The sequence below is a fragment of the Ascaphus truei genome, chromosome 16 (genome assembly GCF_040206685.1).
Source record: "Ascaphus truei isolate aAscTru1 chromosome 16, aAscTru1.hap1, whole genome shotgun sequence".
Classification (NCBI taxonomy): domain Eukaryota; kingdom Metazoa; phylum Chordata; class Amphibia; order Anura; family Ascaphidae; genus Ascaphus; species Ascaphus truei.
In genome coordinates, this window is record NC_134498.1 from 834,586 (window position 1) to 854,007 (window position 19,422).

The following is a 19,422-nucleotide window of genomic DNA, read 5'->3' on the forward strand; positions in this document are numbered from 1 at the left end:
TATTACATTACAGGAAAGGTTATAACACAACAGGGCAGGTTTTACAATATACACAGTGTCCGGCTTATGTGGCTGCGGGGAATGGTGAGGCTGTGGCTGGCTGCCGAGGTACATGGGTGCTGCTGGCAGACCCGCCAGAAAGTAGGGACCCCCTATGGTAGGGCTGCAGCTTTCAAGGGGCTAGCGGGTCGCCAGAGATCCGTGGCGATATCGCTGCAGGGCGCCACCATCTTGCCAATACTCATGTATGCGCAGTATGAGGCTCGCGTATGCACAGTGTCCAATTAGTTGCGGCAGCCATTAGGCAGGCTCCACAAGGGACTACAAGTCCCAGCAGCCACTGGGGCTGCTGAACACATGCTGCAGGATTGCCAATAGGGCTCCTAGCTGCACGGGAGGCTAGAAGAGATACATTTGGCGCGCTGGAGCACCACAAGTCAGTCAGGAGCAGGACGGAGAGGAAGAAGGTATTGTCCAGGGAGCAGTACTCCGTTGGATTAGGCCAGAGTTCCCCCCCAGGTCCAAACTAGGCCCGACTCCCTGTAGATTGTGTGTGTGCTGCAGGGAAGGCCTTAGATAGGGATGCTTACCTATTACTGCATAGTGTCAGGGACACAGGGACAGACGCCGTGCTGTGTCATGCGGCCTGTGGTTTGGGACCAGACCACTATCTACTAAAAGACTCTTTATGGTGAGACACTCGAGTTGGAGTTTACCCCACGCAGAGGCGGATGTCTTCGTTGGACAGGCGGATCAGCTTTTGTCAGGCGGATCCTTGTGTCATTCGGCGGTACCTTGGGGCAGGAGTGCCCAGGGAGGTATCTAAGTGCACCAACGGCCACACACACATTGTGGGTAACGCTACTCCACACATCTTGGGTGGGCTGGACTCTGTGGACAGCAGGTGTTAGGTGCCCAGGGCACCTCAGTGCTTTGGGGGTCTCACTAAGGTGGCCTTATTGTGTTGGGGGTACAGTATTGTAGAGTAATATGTGTGTTGCCAGTAAAGATAAGTTGTTATATCACTGTGTGTATATTTATTCTTTACTGTGTGTTCCTGGGAAGGGGTTATCCAACTGCTCTTGGATCCCTCCAAGGTGGAGGCGCTGTCATCAGATAGACCACGACCACCCCTGGTTCCTGTGAGCCACTCGGGTGATGCACCACACATAGTTTCCTTTAGACACGGGGGAAAGAGGGCTAGATAAGCTACTGGGGACCCACGGTTTTCAGGGGCAACAAGTCAGGTTTCATCTTTATTATTTATGAAGGCTGGCAACCCCTACCGTCACAGTTGTTTTCACAACATTTTCACAGAAATTTTGCGAAATTTGCAGTTCAAATCAATGCCAGTTAGCGCTGGATCGTGGTCTGATAACCCACATAAGCACTTAGTGAATCTCATTGCTGTTTACATATTAGTTAACAACTGAAATAGCCACAGAAACCACCAGGTGGCAGTATTGGTTAAACTTTGATGGCTCGGTTCTCAGATGCACTATCGCTGGGTGTGACACAGATGTCTTGTCATTTTACAAACCTATTGCTAAACAATTCTATTATGATTTCAATGCATATACATTACATCAGTAAGAAAATAAGAATGTGCTGTTGGAATACATACAGTAGCACAAAAATAAGTATGTTTGCTGCACACCAGAAAAAAGAAAAATAAGTTCTGATACATTTACCGGTGCTCCTAGTCTCAGGGCAGACCTGACATTCAACCAATGTATCCGATGCAATAGATGGACAAGGGCACTATGGATTTTCAATCATAAAGAATTTATTGTGCCATAGAAACACACAACATTTCGACCTGGTGGCCTTTTTCACTTGAGAAAGGCCAGCAGGCTGAAACATTGTGTGTTTCTATGGCACAATAAATTCTTTATGATTGAAAATCCATAGTGCCCTTGTCCATCTATTGTATGTAATACATAGCACAGAGGGTTGCCAGGTGCCCTTATTTCTACAGTTGCAATCAGAGCCGACTTGAAACGTAGTCGTGCTCGGTGCCGAGGGAGAGCACGAGGCCTATTATCTGCTCCGGTATCTCCTTCTACTCATCATCTCAGCGACGTGATATGACGTTGAGACATCCCATTGTCATGGCAACGTGACGCCGTCACAGCAACATGATGCCTCGACGTTGCAAAGATGAGGAGAGGCCTCTTACCTGCTCCGGCATTTCCTTCGGCTCCTCATCTCAGCGACGTTATATGACGTCGCGACATCCCGTTGTCATGACAACGTGGCGGCGCTACATCACGTCATGGCCACCCGATGTCGCCGAGATGCGAAGTCAGATAAAGGTTAAGAGGCATTTACAGAGGCTCCGCGCTCTCCTTCGGCAATCAGTTTAACTGTTGTGGGATGACCGCAGGGCCTCTGTAAGCATGGAGCTCGGTGCGACTGCACCGACGGTATCACCATGAAGCCGGCCCTGGAATAGAGAGATGGAGTCTTCTAGTTTTTTTTAGCATACTAATACTATAAAGCAGACTCAACATATCCACATATTTTGGATTCTGTTTGACGCACTCATTTAAATAAAATCACTAAAACATTTTTTAAGATTCTCTAAATCTCATTTGTTTTGTTTCTTTGATCTTGACAACTGTGCGTAGAGAGATTTTTGCGTATTTTATTATCAGGGCTTCTCAATTATTGAAGTGGGTGGTCCTCCATGGTAATAGCTCCATTACCTTTTTTTATTCATAAAAGTCAACACCCACTGTTTTAGGATGTAGTTTATCGGAATATTCTCACATGCTCATGCCAATTTGTGTCTCAGATATATTCTTCATCTAGACTACATACTTAATTGTAAAATCTTGCCATTATTTTCTATGTTGGAGAAATATGTACAGTATATAAAAAAAATATTCCATGTGCTTCTTAAATAGAGCTGCCATTGGGAATACTTATACCGCTGTATAAGTAGATGACAAACCTTTTCGCAAAAACGCACATTTTTTATTTAAATTTTTTACACTTTACCAAAAAAGTAAAGAAGTTAATGTTGAATCAATGTTGCATACTTTCAGGATGCACGCATTGCATCATAGAATTATAATACAGGTAATAAGATTATTAAGCAAATCATAATTATCTTGACAGGCAATAAGTGTAGCTATACTGTAACACTGGTTCAAATTGGCCTGGTTAAAAAACTCACATTTATTGATGCTTCTGCAAAATACCTGGTGAGAGGTCTTTACATTATGCAAGGGGAGAGTAGGAAATGCCCAGAGAAGCTGACTGCTGTTTTGTATTGAAATGCGTCCTCAAGGTAGAAAGGAAATATTCACTACAGCCAACACTATGGCTCGGATACATCAACCTATGTTAAAACAGCGTTAATATTGCACATGGTAAAAAATAAATACTGCGTCTTAATACCACAATATTAAGATGGTATACATCAAGATTGTGGTAATAATTTCTGGGTGACCCAAAGTCGCGATCCGGGAATGAATGCGACCGTAAATAATGCATTAATTAATGCATTGCAATCGCTTTAATAATATTTCTATCATAGACTTCCGTAATATCTATTATTACAGAACCCTATGGTAGAAATTACATTAACCCCCTTGATTCCTGTGGCTACCAAGTTATAGCACAGGCACCACTTGGGTTAATACAATAAATATTGACATGTATTTTTTTTAAAAGCCCATTTCATAAAAAAGAATCAAAACATAATTTAATCCATAAAGTCATTGATTGTCACTGTGACTTGGGACCTAGGTAGCCACATTGGCAATCAATCAATTAGCCAAATATGGCTAATAGGACTTTGGCCCATTGAAAACAATACAAAACACATTTAAAATAAATACATAAAAAACAATTACATAATAAACAAAATAGCCCTTAATGCTGGCCGAGATAGCCACATTGGCAATCAATGTTGACCATTAAAAACAAATTGTATTACTCAATGCTGCCATGATGCGGGTCACCAGGAACCAATCCAATAGAGTGTCGATGTCGAGCTATAAACCTACCTCCCGGACCCCCCCAAAAAAACAATCCAAAACCAGATGGCTAACAAAAATCAAACATAACAAATAATCCAAAAATTTACAGCAAACAAAAAAACATAAAAAAAATAATCCAAAACGGCTGAAAAAATCAAAGTAAAAAATAAATCCAGAACCGATGGCCTATTTGTAAAAATAGCAATCCTTGCTCGACGTCCTTGGATTTTCAACTGGCCACAAAGTCCCTGATCTTCAGTTGCTTGTACAAGAGTCTTACAGTAGGTGAATATTCATTTTCTTCTGTTCTTCTAAACTGTTATCTTCTTTTTTTAGCCACTGGATATGGCCTCTTCAGCTACTCAAGGCCTTCTGAGAGGGCATAGCTTTATATAGGGCCAGGCCCGTCACAGAAAGTCAGTCACATGGTTGATGTACCATGTGGTTACCTCACTTTTTGATTAAATGTCAAGTGAGGGAACCACATGGTACATCAACCAATTAGATTGGTTGATGTACCATCTGACTCTGACCTTCTATGACGGGCCTTAATGCTGAATAAGGCTGTGCCCTCTCAGAAGGCCGGAAGTTCCTGAACAGACCACATTCAGCGGCAGAAGTAAGAAAATGACAGCTTACAAGAAAATAAATAGACTCTTCTACAAGCAACTGAGGATTGAGGGCTTTGTTGCAAGTTGAGGAACCAATGTAATGCTAGAATGGATATGGATTGCAAATAGGTTCCATATGCCTGGAATTATTTGCGACTAATTTTTTTTTTTGCCATTGGATTAACTTTGATGGTTTAAGGGGGGGGTGGGTTTGGTTAGTCATTGGGCTTTGATTTGTTTGTTTTTTTGGAGGTACAGTAGCTTAATGGTTGGTCATCGGCCCTTTATTGAATTGGTTTCTGGTGGCTTCAGCCATGAAGATGAGGATGGCCTTTATCTCAGCTGGGGTAATCAATTTTTTTTAATGGTCAACATTGATTGCCAATGTGGCTATCTATGCACCATTTGAGGGCCAAGGTATCCTCAGTGACAATCAATGGTTTTAATGGCTATGTTGTTTTTATGTATTTTTTGCCCCATTTAATTTGTACGTCGCCTGTATATTCTTATTTGCCAAAAGCATAACCTTACAATTATCTGTATTAAGCCTTTGCCATTTACCTGTCCGAGTTGTCTCTCCAAGTCCTTCTTTTGAGAAATTACATTCTGCTCTGATTTTACTACCTTTCACAATTTAGTGTTATCAGCAAAGATGGAGACTTTGCACTCTATGCCATCCTCAAGTTCATTAATAAACAATTTAAGGAGCAGTGGTCCCAGTACCGATCCCTGAGCTACTCCACTCACAACTTTAGCCCAACCTGAAAAGATCCCATTTATGACAACTCTCTGTTTATCCTTCAACCAGTTTTCTATCGAAGTGTAAATATTTTTACAGAGTCCAGTTTTCTTTATTTTGTACCTCTTGTGTGGCACAGTATCAAAAGCCTTTGCAAAATCAACTGCATTACCCTGGTCTAAATTCCTACTTTCTTCCTTAATGAAACAAATAAGGTTAGTTTGGCACGACCTATCCTTCATAAATTCATGCTGACTATTACAAATAATTTTGTTATTCATTAGGTATTTCTGAATATTATCCCGTATTAAACCTTCAAGTAGTTTCCCCACTATTGATGACAGATTTACAGGTCTGTAATTCCTCGTTGTGATCTAGCTCCCTTTTTAAATATAGGTACCAATATATGGCAATGCTTTACTAGCCACTAAGGCTGAGTCCATAGAGGGGTGAGCAGTTCGGAGCTGCGCTAACGCTGAGGCTCGCCTGCTGAAATCTGCGCGATTTCATGCCCATGCAGGCGAGCCAGCATGCGCGATCGGGAGGCGGGGGGAGGCAGAGGGAGGCGGGGCAGTGACGTCGCTGGGCCAATCGCCCGCGAAGCACCGACGTCACGGCGCCGTGACGTTGACGCTGCTTCGCGCTGATTGGATGTTTTCAGCTGATAGCGCTCTGAAAAACAGCTTGGCTGTTGGCTGAAAAATCCAACGCCTCAGCATGCCTGCGGACGCTCGCGTGAGCCCCCTCTCAAGGCATCCTCATTGAGGATGCAGGGGCTCAGCGCGGAGCGTCCGCACGGCTCAGTGCGGCTTGTCCTTCTATGGACGTGGCCTAAAGTGGCCAATGGGGGGTAGGTAGTGTAGTTTTATGTTTATATTAATTCCTTTCTAGCCCTTTGTTATCAGCTAGTCATGGAAACCCATGACTAGTTTACCACTTGAGCTACTAACTGGTTAGTATACTGTTATGTATTTAAAGTTATATTTTAGCATCTATTTTTAGGTTTGTTTAGCTTGCCTTGCCTATGTATACAATGAAGAAACCCCAGAAGAAAGTTCAAATATAGGCCTCCATGGTGAAGTATGTCAAATGAATAAGTGGAAAAAAAATAATTAAGATACACTCGCAACGTTTATTAGATTATCAATCATGTGTAATACGCACTAGAACAGGCTCCTAAGTCTTAAGCCTCGTCTCCGTTGCTCCTAATCGCTGCTCGGTTGTTTGTCCTGCTCGTTCACCCTTCTCAATGCATACCGATGGCAATAGGGGATCTACTCCATTGGTGTTTGAGTGTTGCGAGCGTTGCGAATTGTGGAGAGCGTGATGACGTCAAGTGGGGGCGTGACTAGCATGGAGTCCAGTTGTAGAGTATTTCGTCTCCTTTCCTTCTACGCATTTCACTAGGCTCAGCTACCGTCGTCAGGGATATGAGGTAAAACCTGAAGGAATCCTCTACAACAGGATTGAGCTAGTCATTCCCCCACCTAACGTCATCATGCTCTGCACTTTTCGTTACACTCACAATACTCAAACACCAATGCAGGTGTTCCCCTGAAGCCCATGGGACACCGTAAAACGGGTGAATAAGCATGACAAACAATTGAGCAGCGATTAGGAGCAATGGAGGAAAGCCTTAGGACTTAGGAGCCGGTTCCAGTGTATATTACACATGCTTGTTACTCTAATACACTTTGTGAGTGCATTTTATTTTATATATACTTCACCATGGAGGCATTTCTTTGTGCTTTCTTCACTTCAATCCTGGGATTACGGATTAGCTTTATGAAAAGAAGCAAGTGCCTGGTTCTGATATTATACTGTACACAGTGACATTTTTTGTTCCACCAATTAATTATTTATAAGTATTATTTTTCATACTGCTGCCTGTATTTTCTCACATCATTGCTTTGCTGATTGCATTATTTTACTTGTTGCACTATTGTTGGTACTAACTGGTTTCAACATTATATATTGTGATTATACTATTTTCAGCATCGCTTTGTGCGCACACCATGGGTTGTTTCTCTCTAGCACAATCTATGTCTATGTTGGCCACTATATACATAGGGAAAGCAGGGCTAACGCCAGCCTGTAGTAGGTGATAAAAAGCTGTGGTATTTCTGCACTTAATTTTGTTCCGATAAATATCAGAACATGATGTATGGCATGATCGGGGGAAAACAATGTAGTATTAGTCCTTTTTTTTTTTACAGAATCAATATTTTTAATGGATCCGACAAAAAAGGCATTATTTTTAGCAATGCTGTAACGATGTATTGCTCTATAAAAATAACGCCTTTTTTGGGTGGTAATGCCGCATTTTATTCATTACCGCAGCTTGATTTATCCGGGCTTACGTGTCTTTATTAACTATCCATGGTATTTATCTGAATTTATATATGATTAATCACTTTGACTGCTGAATTCACAGATGATGTTGTGTTAAATGCTTTGGCATGAAAGAAAGACCGGTTCAAGCATAAATTGAATAATACAGTAATTCTCTCCCATGGGAGAATCATCCCATCTTACACATAAATACATTTAGCATTAAACCCTTAACATCAATTAAAGAAGCATGGAGGACCAACATGAGCAATCATACTATATGTTTAATTGGTTAAATCTTGGTGATTCAAGCTTTGACAAACATTACATTAAGCTTGGGCACTGCAAAACCAACATTGCTTCTCCTAACAAGATGTGTGACCACACAATCACCTATTCTGTTCTTTGGGCCTGATGGCTATTTAACCTAACGTAACCTAAATTAACATCAGGTTATTTGTAACGACCTATCCAATAAAGATAATAACCTAACATTAACCCAGTGCTACTCCTTCAAATAACGTATGCTTACATTTGTAGAAACATTAGTAATATCATTAGATATATCAAAGAAGTGTGTCACCTAACATTGCATATCCACTAGAGGCCACGGTATTACCTTGGCGTTATTTACTGTAGTTCAAACCTAAAGGTGGCGTTACTCCCATCAAGACCCTGAAATGTGGGGAGAGGGTCGAAAGAGAAATCTCAAGTGTGCTACTTGTTGAGCACAGGTATCTCTCGTATTGTATAAAGGTGTGTTAGAGAACGTATCTCTCTTCCTCTGTTCTCCTCACTTTAAGGAATATATGGGATGTGATGCTGCCATAAAACATGGCAACAGAAGACACGTCACGGCCATAATTGATCATATTATCTAAGCAATACACCTGAGAGCCAAGACAATTGGTTGTCAGGGGGATTCCAGGAGTGGAAGATATCTTATGGCACAAGACTGCTTGCTTAGTAAATATGGACCAAAGTATCTTCCACCATTAGAAGACATAGCACCATGTAGTAACAATACAGTAGGCCTCAATGGGGCTCTCCGTTTCATAGCACCAGGTCGGCTCAATTTACAGAAAGAGTCAATGTCTACAAATCAGACCTCTGCAACAATGCATTTATTATTATGCTTTGTGTTGGAAGCTTTCCAACAGGAAGGATGAAAGGGCAATCACACTTAGCTCATAAAAATATTTTATAAACAAGTTATTAGTATAATTACCGTTCAATTAATGCAATCAACCTTAAAACAAAATGTTTAGTTTTGTATTTCTTTGAGTACCAGAGGTTCAGTGCATTTTTGTAACCTTTAGCAGGGAATTAAACCATGTAATAGGCAACCTTAAAGGAGCAGTTCCTTCCTGTTCGGTTTTTGCCATTGCCATGAAGTTCTTGACAAAGTGTTACCTGTAATGTTAGCGCAGTCTGTCCCTATGAGAGACAGTAAAGATATGTAGAAATGAGAAGGGGGCTTTGTGTGTGCAAACTCCTTTTCAGAACCCACTGACCTAACAAATAAGAGTTGCCAAGAAATCAAATCTCTCCCATTTCTTCCAGTGTACTCATTTAATGGACCATAAGAATATGGTTTAGCACTATTCGTAACTACGGCCCTAAATCTGGGTGATTCACACATTTATTACAACTTCAAGTAATTTAGATTCATTTTTAAGGTTAGCTCATAAGCATGTTAAGATAATACATAAATAGAGTTTAACTGGAATGGGCCACAGATGACTTGTAGCTTAATACTGCATATTAAATATGACCCTTAATCCCTTAAACATGCCATTTCCATTAGTGCATTTTAGACATAAAAGTGACTGCTTTTAGTAAGGTTTTCCATACAGTCAGGACTTTAAATTGATTGCAGCCCCAATTAATTCCTGGTTCCTTCCTATAGCAAAACATTAAAAACAGATTTTAAACTGACACACAGTCCCTGCAAGTTCTGCCCCCAGTAGAGAGGTAAAAAGAACATGTGCCGGCAGTGTAGAACCTGCAGTCAAGGGTTAACCTTGACGTGGTTACCGGCTTGTATTGCTTTTGCCAAAGGATTGACAAATGACCGTTACTTATGAGAAGAATTACAGATAGTATTTAACTTAATAATTTTTTCCTGTTGGATGTAGCATCGGCACTTTTTTTGTCTTGTGTTGTATAGATTTTAAACTGGTAAGAGCTGGCCGTTTTAATACATTGCAGTAACCACCATACACCAATCCTGGTGAATTTCAGTATTTCATTTCTTTATTTTACATTATTTGAAATGGAGATTCCTCCAGACCTAGCAGTGCTAGCTTTAGCACTGGGATTCCCTTGCTTCCTGAAGTAATTGCTGGTTTGGTTGCCGGTTTTACAATCATCTAATAGAAAGCCACAATATCCTCCTCTCAAAGATGTTGCAGCTTCCAATTGGCCCGCAGAACTCGTGAGATTTGGCCGCCATTTTGATTTCCCTAAAGGAAAGGAAAAACAGGCAACTAAATCAGTAACTGTCTCAGGAACTGGGGGTGAGGAGCTAAAAATTGCGTGGTTCAACTCCAGAGGACCAACATACTGTTAAAAAAAAAAAAAAAAGATCAAGAGGTAAAGGAACGGACTGTCAGGATTGCAGCTTTAATTACTTTAACGTGACGGTACTGTAATTTAATTTTGTTTCTAGGAGGGAGTTAGACTGCACCTTTAGCAAGGGCATTATACCATGGCGTTTATATAATAGTCAAATGCAACATTGTTCTCAAAATAAATCTCTGAACAAAGAGCGACTTTTTTTTCATTGGCAACAAGGTGAGAAAAATATTGTGGCCCATATTTGCTAAGCAGTGCTATACCATAAGACACCTTCCTGCACTGGAAGACCTTGTTGCACATTCAAGCAACAGAAAACTGCTTAGTACTTAGTACCATAAACATGAGACATAATTATGTTTACTGTTCTGTGGTTGGACCCTTATGTAGTTGGAATTAAAAATTTTCTCATGCACACATATTTACTGTGGTTAGGACAGAAAAATAGGACAGTGCCAAAGTCAGCCTAATTAACAATGGGAAACACCCTAGGGTCCTTAGGACTTAACATCAAAGTATTTTCTTGTAAACACAGAACAAAGATTACATAGAGACTTACTGGGAACAAAAGGCATAGGGAAAATGTTGGTAAAATAAAGAACAACAACTACTGTATGAGGGCCTACTAATCTAGCTTCACAAACGAGAATAAATATTATCAGTATTTGAATAATAAGGACTTACAAGGCTTTGGTTTATTAATGTGCATAGGTGAAATTACAGTTAATAAACATTTTTGTTAATAATGTCAGGTTTTAAAATTTGACATCAAATCAATGTCAACATCTCATCTGGTAAAGAATGAATTAGGAAGCTGAGCATATTTCTTGAACCTCAACAACTATGCTACTATAGAAATTTGTGATGTGCATGATAACAATTTTGATTCGGAGCGACTGACAGAGAACCCAAAATATGACTAGAATGTAACAATGATTCATTCATGGTCCGTCCCATAGTTGTGAGAGTAGGACAGTCCGTTGGGCACACCCTGGATTGCGATATATGACACCAGTTGAATTGAAAAAGACTAGTTTGGTGAGAAGCAGATAGAGTTTCATTTGGCAGGACGCTACAGCATAAGCAGAGCAAGCAAGTGAATACAGTAAGTGCATAGGGTGGTGGTTCAGGTTCAGTGAATTGAGAGTGAAAGGTATGGCAAACGCAATAAACCAAAAAGGATAATGCAGTAAATTAACAACTAACTAAAGAAAATGTTGTGTCATATTTAACAACTAAATAGGTCTGTTAATTACAGAGATTTCAAGGCTCAGAGATCAAAATATGTGAGATAAACTGAGTTACTGTAGATACTTTGAAGTCTATGATCCCTATACAATATTCTGTTAAGCTTTCTTCCTTTTGCTTTTTATTTTTGGAGCTGAAGTCTTCCCAAGCAAAGGGAAGATGCTTTCATGGCATATTGAATAGGGACCTGAAAGGCCATTCATGCCTTCAATAGGTATGACTGTCTTTGAAATCAGGGAGATGTTTCTGGTGTGAAAGATATTGGAGTATTACAGATATTTATTGATATTCCATAACATGTGCAAACCTTTTAGCTTTGATGTTATATTTCTTAGAATTATAATCATAATACTAGTGTATACTTAGAGAAGGTCCCATCTAGGGAGTTGACTGTGGTGCTTAGCAGTACAACAACTTACGGCTCTTTAAGACTAGAATGTTAAGAGAGCATGAATACTGTAGAAGTTTGTTTTAACACGTTTTGCTATTTTCTGTTTGCTTTTGCATACTCGTTTCATACAAATGACGCAAATTGTTAGCCAGATCATTTTATGCTACTTCAGATTTGTCAGATTATTTGCCACAAACCCAAGATAAAAAAGTGAACGTGGAGATAATTATAATCTGTAACTTCATCTAACTCCTCATACAGTAGGTGGAGAGACTTTCCCTGCTGCTAGGTCAAGCTGTGGGAACGCGACTGCAGCTTCTCCTGGCAGCAGGGAATTAACTCAGTAGGGGGTCCAGAATGGACCTCGGCAGAGCGGTCCTGGGTTATACCTTCCCTGGAACCGTGGAATTTTGCTTTTTTTGCTGCAGCTCTGGAGAAGGGAAGTCTGGCTTCATCTGTATTGACCCTCCACAAATCACAAGCTGACACACATGGTAGTAATCTTGAGCAAAGACCTTGATACAATGACGCAAAGAGACACAAGATAGAAATAAAGCAGTTTGCATCAATGCCTTGATGCATCACCCACCTTATGGCTTATTCACATGAATGGGTCATAATGGAAGCTTGCAGTGTCATAAACTGTCTTATGGAGTAACACCACTGAGTAAAAATAGCTCTGTATGCGTTTAAATAATAAATTAATACTTCATGATAGACAATAGCGATTTAGCCATCTTTAAACTGTAGTGGATGAGTAGTTTTGGATATGCCATTGAACGTTGTATTTTTACTATGCTGTGGGATAAGACATTTTTATAAGTAATGTAAAGCAAATTATTATTATACAGAGAAATATGAAATTAATTTAGAAAAAGCTTCAGGAAAGTACAGGATTTTGTATTTGGTTCAAAGTTTTCTGTACTTATAGGTATTAATAGCACTCTATCATTAATGTCAGTTGACATCAATAGGAATTCAAATATATAGTAACAAAGGGTTATAACATAAACTCGTCATAAGACACATGGAGACATACGGTATATAGGCAAGGCAACAGGTGTACAATTATAGGGCAAAATAAGTCTTCTCAATATAAAATGAATAAGATTTTTTCTTTGATACATCTTGTGCAGAATTTGTGATGCCTTTTATGGACCAAAATGACATTGTTGTACTTTAGCCGTAGAATATATCTGATGAGATCTTACAAACTCATTTGCAACTATATCTATGATGAACTCTGTATATCTATAACATACCTGTAACAAACCTCTTCAGTCAGAAAAAATGCTGTGAAAAAAGCGCTAAAGTGACTAAATAACTAACTAGTAATAAATCCAAAATACACTCGTTAAATAAAGATAGACTGCCTGATAACTACTGTCCAGTACAGACAGAATAACACATGAAACAAAATAAACCTGGCGCCAGATAATGTCCAAAAAGATGAGTCCTGTGATCCTCTAGAATCCGCACTGTTGCTCACAGGTCATGTAAAAAGAGAGAAAACAAACAAAAACAGATCATAGCATATAACTGTTGGGTAATGACAGCCTATGCTAAAGACACTACATACCAACTCAAAAGTAACAGACTAAAATAATTTAATAAAACAATGAACTATGTCATAAAAAAGGACCATAGACAGTGAGAAATAACTGGTGATCCGGAGGTGGTAAAATCAAAACCCTACTTACAAGAAGCAGGGTGATATCAGGCAGTAACAAGCTGAGGTAAATGTCCAAAGGTATCCCTGTACTGGTCCCGCAGAGCTCCAACTCTGTGATGCCGAAGCCATCACCAAAGTCTCCCTGCAGTCACGGGGAACAACAGGCTGGGGGAAACAGACACGCTGGGGCACTCACGCCGACAACACGTGTGACTAGTCCCTTCCTTACGCTGCTCCTCCTCTACCCGGCATCCAACGCGCGCCCGCACACGTACACCCGCGGGGTTTAGGCACACAGACCTCTCCGCTTGTAATGCTGGTCTCTCTGAAGGGCATTCCAGAGTTGTGCGGCAGTCAGAGCAAAAGGTTTAAGGCGGGAGAGGTCTTTAGATACAAAAGGGGTAGAGAGAAGGCATCCTTGAGCAGAACACAAGAGTCAGAATGGTGCATAGCGAGAAATTAGGGCTTAGATGTAAGGAGGGGCAAAAGAGTGTAAAGCTTTAAAAGTGACGAGGAGACTTGAGAGTGAGATGCGGGATTTGATAGGAAGCCAGAAGAGTAATTTCAACAAGGGTGATGCTAAGACAGATTTGGGAAAACGTAGAGTGATTCTGGCAGCAGCGTTTAGGATAGATTGTAGAGGAGACAGGTGAGAGGAAGGAAGGCCGGACAGCAGGAGGCTACAGTAATCGAAACGGGAGAGAATGAGGGCTTGAGTCACAGTTTTAGCAGTCGAGCAACAGAGGAAAGGGCGTATCTTTGTAATATTGCAGAGGAAAAACGAATGTGAAAGGAGAATGTGAGAGAGGAGTCGAGTGTGACCAGGAGGCAGCGTGCTTGTGCTACTGGGTGATTGACAGTACTTCCAACAGTAATGTGGAAGGAGGTAGTAGGGCAAGGTTTGGGAGGAACTATGAGGAGCTCTGTTTTTGCCATGTTAAGCTTAAGTCGACAGAGGGCCATCCAGGATGATATCGCAGAAAAACATTTAGAATCTTTGTTCTGTACAGCAGGACTAAGGTCAGGGGTTGAAAAGTAAATGTGTGTGTCATCAGCATAGAGGTGATATTTAAACCCAAGTGATGTAATTAGGTCACCTAGAGAAAATGTGTACAGAGAAAAGAGAAGAGGTCCCAGGACAGAGCCCTTAGGTACCCCCACAGAGAGATCGATAGAGGAGGAGGCGGTGTTAGCAAAAGAGACACTGAAAGTATGATGGTAGAGGTAAGAGGAGATCCAGGATAGAGCTTTCTTATGAATACCAAGAGTATGGAGAATGTGAAGGAGAAGAGGGTGGTCCACGGTGTCAAATGCAGCAGAGAGGTCAAGTAATATGAGCAAAGTGTAATGACCTCTTTCTTTGGCAGCATGGAGGTCATTAGTTATTTTAGTGAGGGCTGTTTCAGTCGATTGAGCAGTGCGGAGACCAGATTGTAGAGTGTCTAGAAGAGAATAGGTGTTGAGAAAGTGGAGCAAGCGAGAGAATACAAAATGTTCAAGGAGTTTAGAGGCAAAAGGCAGGAGGGAGACAGGTCGATAGTTAGAAAGACAGGTTTGTTCAAGCTTGCTGTTTTTGAGTAATGGTATAACTTGCATGTTTGAAGAAGGAAGGAAAGTTACCAGAGTAGAGGGAGGAGTTAAAAATGTGAGTGAGCGTAGGGGTCATAGTAGGAGCAAGAGGTTTTAGGAGATGGGAGGGAATAGGGTCAGGAGGGCAAGTAGTAGGTGGAGAAGAGGAGATCAGCAGAGACACATACTCCTCCACCCATTTTAGAGCAACTGTAGCTTTTGCAAAAACGTAACAAACGTGACATTACTGTATCACTTGTGAGTATATTCACGTCTCAGACAGGTCTGCAACCTGCTTTTAAAAATGATCTCCAATGATCACAAGTTATATTTGTATTTGCTGTACACTGCACAGTGGGGGTTTTTTGTCACTTTTTTTTTATTCCACCATAAAAGTGGGATAAAATTATTGGTTGACATTTCTGTAAAATAGGCAAAATAATTAATGCCAACAGTCGAACGTCTCTATACAGTACAGTATGTCCGTAATATGAAGAATGTCTTGGGAAAGCAGGGGAGCCCAGTTTTCAATTTGCAACAAATAGAAAAACATACATAGTGCAAATAAAGTTAATTCAAACTATGTGATGTGGTTGTATCTATTGAATGGAGACTCATGTGGTGTCAGATATAATCAGTCATGTCAGAGATCAGTGGCAATAGCTTGACTCTGTAAATGGTAGATGACCCCACAACTGGATAGTTGATGAAATGTGAACAGCATACACAGCAACCTCAGCATTCAGGGTTATAGAAAGGAAAGAGAGGCTTCCATAGCATAGCACAATAAAATACTTTTATACACGCAATAAAATTAACACTTACAGTGTCATGATAGCAAATGGGCACATAAAAAACGGGTGATATCACCAGCTCCAGTCTCCTCCGTCTCAGATACCCCGGGGCCCCAGGGGCCGTCACAATCGGCTGGAACACCTTTCGGACTACCTGAACATGGAACCTCTGTGTCCTCTGCATCTTACACTCCCAAGGTCTCGCCTGGCATCCGTCACTGGGATCCGTGCAGCTCTTGTTGTGGACTCACTGGGGAACACAGCTCTTCTTGCTGGAAGACAACCGGTATACTTCCGGGTGCTGGCTGATGACTTCACTCACAGCGAATATATGAAGAGTGCAAGCATCTTTTGTAGTTAGTTATAAAGTTCATATCTATATATTTGTCTGCAATTTAAGCCACTTCTTGTTTTTAATATTTTGTGTTTCTGTGCTTTTCCCAGGGAGTTAAAAGAGGATTGTGACGTCCCCAAGCCTACACCTCGCAATACAAACAAAGACAAGTAAGGAGAAATATTGGGAAATGTTCAGTATGATATGGGAAGTTTACCTTGTTTGTGTCAAGTTTGCAAAGCTTTGAAGTTAAAATGATATGAAATATAAACATTAAATACAGCAAGGCCCGCTTTTTGGCGATCCGCTGATACGGCGGCACTGAGAATGGGGCCGCCATGTCTGCTCAGAGGTCGCGCATGCGCAGAACGGGCTGTTGCTGGCACGCATGCGCAGAATGTAGGTTGCACGCGCCAAACGGAGGTTGCGCATGCGCACAAGGGGAAATTGCTGGGTTGCGCATGCGTAAAGCTGAAAATCGCTGGTTCCGCTTTCTGGTGATTTTCACTACACGGCGGGCCCTTTGAACGGAACCCGCCGTATGCCCGGGCCCTGCTGTAATCCAGTTCTACTGTTGAGCTGGTTTATGCCTTTATATTTTCAATATAATTTCATGTCAATGATAAATTGGAAGACTAACCAAAAACACATAAAACATTGACCACACATTTGTGAAGCATCTGAAATAAGTATGTTGGGAATGTATCTTTGTACTATTGAATTCTCTCATCAGAAAATACTACATGACCTAGGATAAATTATTTACACTGTATCTGCTTTTAAAAGCAGCAATACGGGTTACTTAAACGATATATATATTTTTCATTACAGGGTTGAAGCATGTGGTCCTAGGAGCTGAGCATTGTTAATTTCAGCTCCAGGACCCCCCTCCTTCCAGAAACACTTACCTCCAAAGGGGGTGCCATTATCTCTGCAGAGTTTAAAGGTCCAGGTCACGTGGGCCTATAGGATGCCGGACAAGATGACGTCACGGCTTCCTATCGGCCCGCGGGACGTTTAAGACGCTATTAGATTAGACACACCATCCCTACAGGGATAAAGCCACCAGAATGGAGGTAAGTATATCTGGAAGCAGGGGGTCCCTAGAGCTGAAATTAGCATAATACAGCTCTGGAGATCCCGTGCCTCAAACCTGTAATAAAACATATATATATACAGTATATATAATTAGTACATTTAGGATCCTATTTACTAAGCAGTCTTTTGTCATAAGGCGTCTTCTGGGAATGGAAGACACCTTACAGCGTATTCAAGTCAATGGACTATAAGATGTATCCCTTTTGCATTTCCTAGGTATCTTATGGCATTAGACTGTTTAGGAAATTTGGGCCACAATGCTGAGACTGAGAGAGACCTTTTGAAGTGAAACTTCCTTAGTGGCACCTCATTCGAACTGGGGCAAAAATGAATTGTGGAGACAGAAATTAAACGGATGTGACGTCAGTGCTGGCAGTTGAGGCCGGGCTGTGTTCTGGCTCAGCCCGACCCCAACACTGACATCACACCCGCTCCACAAATCAGATGCGGCGGCGGCGATAGCCGCCGGTGCCGCTCCTAATGGCCCCCGCTCCCCCCACATGGCTGATAACATGCGGCGGCGGCGATAGCCGCCGGCGCCGCTCCTAACGCCGCCATTCCCCCCGCACATCCGCTGCCAAGCCGCGCATGCTCAGTAATGATGGGGACTGGAGGAAAGCCACGCATGCGCAGAAGCGGTTGGCAGCGGTGCCGTTCCCCGCCCGCTGCCACGGCTGTTAACATGTGTCCCCGTCTGCTGCCCGGGACAGCAGAGACCGCCCGACCGGGACAGCCCCCCACCCACCCTTTCCTTACCCGAATGGGACCTCCCTCCCAGCCCACACATGGACCCGCCTAACTTCCACTACCGCTGCCATGCCGCGCATGCGCAGAAGCGGCTGGCAGCGGCGCCATTCAGCCCTCCAGTGACGCGGGCGTTTGCAGGCCCCGCAGGAAGCGGTGGTACAAAAACCCGGGCGCAACCTGCGCGGACCCCCCCCCCGGACCCCCCACACACTGATGGACCCCCCGGACCCCCCACACACTGACGGACCCCCCACACACTGACGGACCCCCCCACACACTGACTGACCCCCCCGGACCCACCCACACACTGACAGACCCCCCCCAGACCCCCACACACACCGACTGACCCCCCCAGACCCCCACACACACTGACTGACCCCCCCAGACCCCCACACATACTGACTGACCACCCCAGACCCCCACACACACTGACTGACCCCCCAGAGACCCACACACACTGACTGACCCCCCCAGACCCCCACACACACTGACTGACCCCCCCAGACCCCCAAACACACTGACTGACCCCCCCAGACCCCCACACACACTGACTGACCACCCCAGACCCCCATACACACTGACTGAACCCCCCAGACCCCCACACACACTGACTGAACCCCCCAGACCCCCACACACACTGACTGAACCCCCCAGACCCCCACACACACTGACAGACCCCCACACACACTGCCTGACCCCCCCAGACCCCCACACACACTGCCTGACCCCCCCAGACCCCCACACACACTGCCTGACCCCCCCAGACCCCCACACACACTGACCCCCCCAGAGCCCCACACACACTGACTGACCCCCCCAGACCCTCACACACTGACCCCCCCAGACCCCCACACACACTGACAGACCCCCACACACACTGCCTGACCCCCCCAGACCCCCACACACACTGCCTGACCCCCCCAGACCCCCACACACACTGCCTGACCCCCCCCCCAGACCCCCACACACACTGCCTGACCCCCCCACACACTGACCCCCCCAGAGCCCCACACACACTGACTGACCCCCCCAGACCCTCACACACACTCACAGTCACACGCACACTCAGTCACACACACACACTCACAGTCACACGCACACTCAGTCACACACACTCAGTCACACTCACACGCACACTCACAGTCACACGTACACTCAGTCACACTCAGTCACACGCACACTCAGTCACACTCAGTCACACGCACAGTCAGACGCACACGCAGTCACACGCACACGCTCAGTCACGCGCACACTCTCAGTCACGCGCACACTCTCAGTCACGCGCACACTCTCAGTCACGCGCACACTCTCAGTCACGCGCA

At 43.2% G+C, this 19,422-nt stretch overlaps 1 protein-coding gene across 13 annotated transcripts in view; it reads left to right on the forward strand.

Annotated features, from left to right (window-relative positions):
• ZNF185 (zinc finger protein 185 with LIM domain) overlaps positions 1–19,422 on the forward strand; it is a 396,414-nt gene that overhangs the window by 293,418 nt on the left and 83,574 nt on the right. For all 13 annotated transcript variants that reach the window (XM_075572684.1, XM_075572683.1, XM_075572693.1 and 10 more), the window contains one exon: positions 16,366–16,425. In XM_075572684.1, the coding sequence (XP_075428799.1) occupies positions 16,366–16,425 (60 nt within the window). The remainder of the gene's footprint in view (positions 1–16,365; positions 16,426–19,422) is intronic.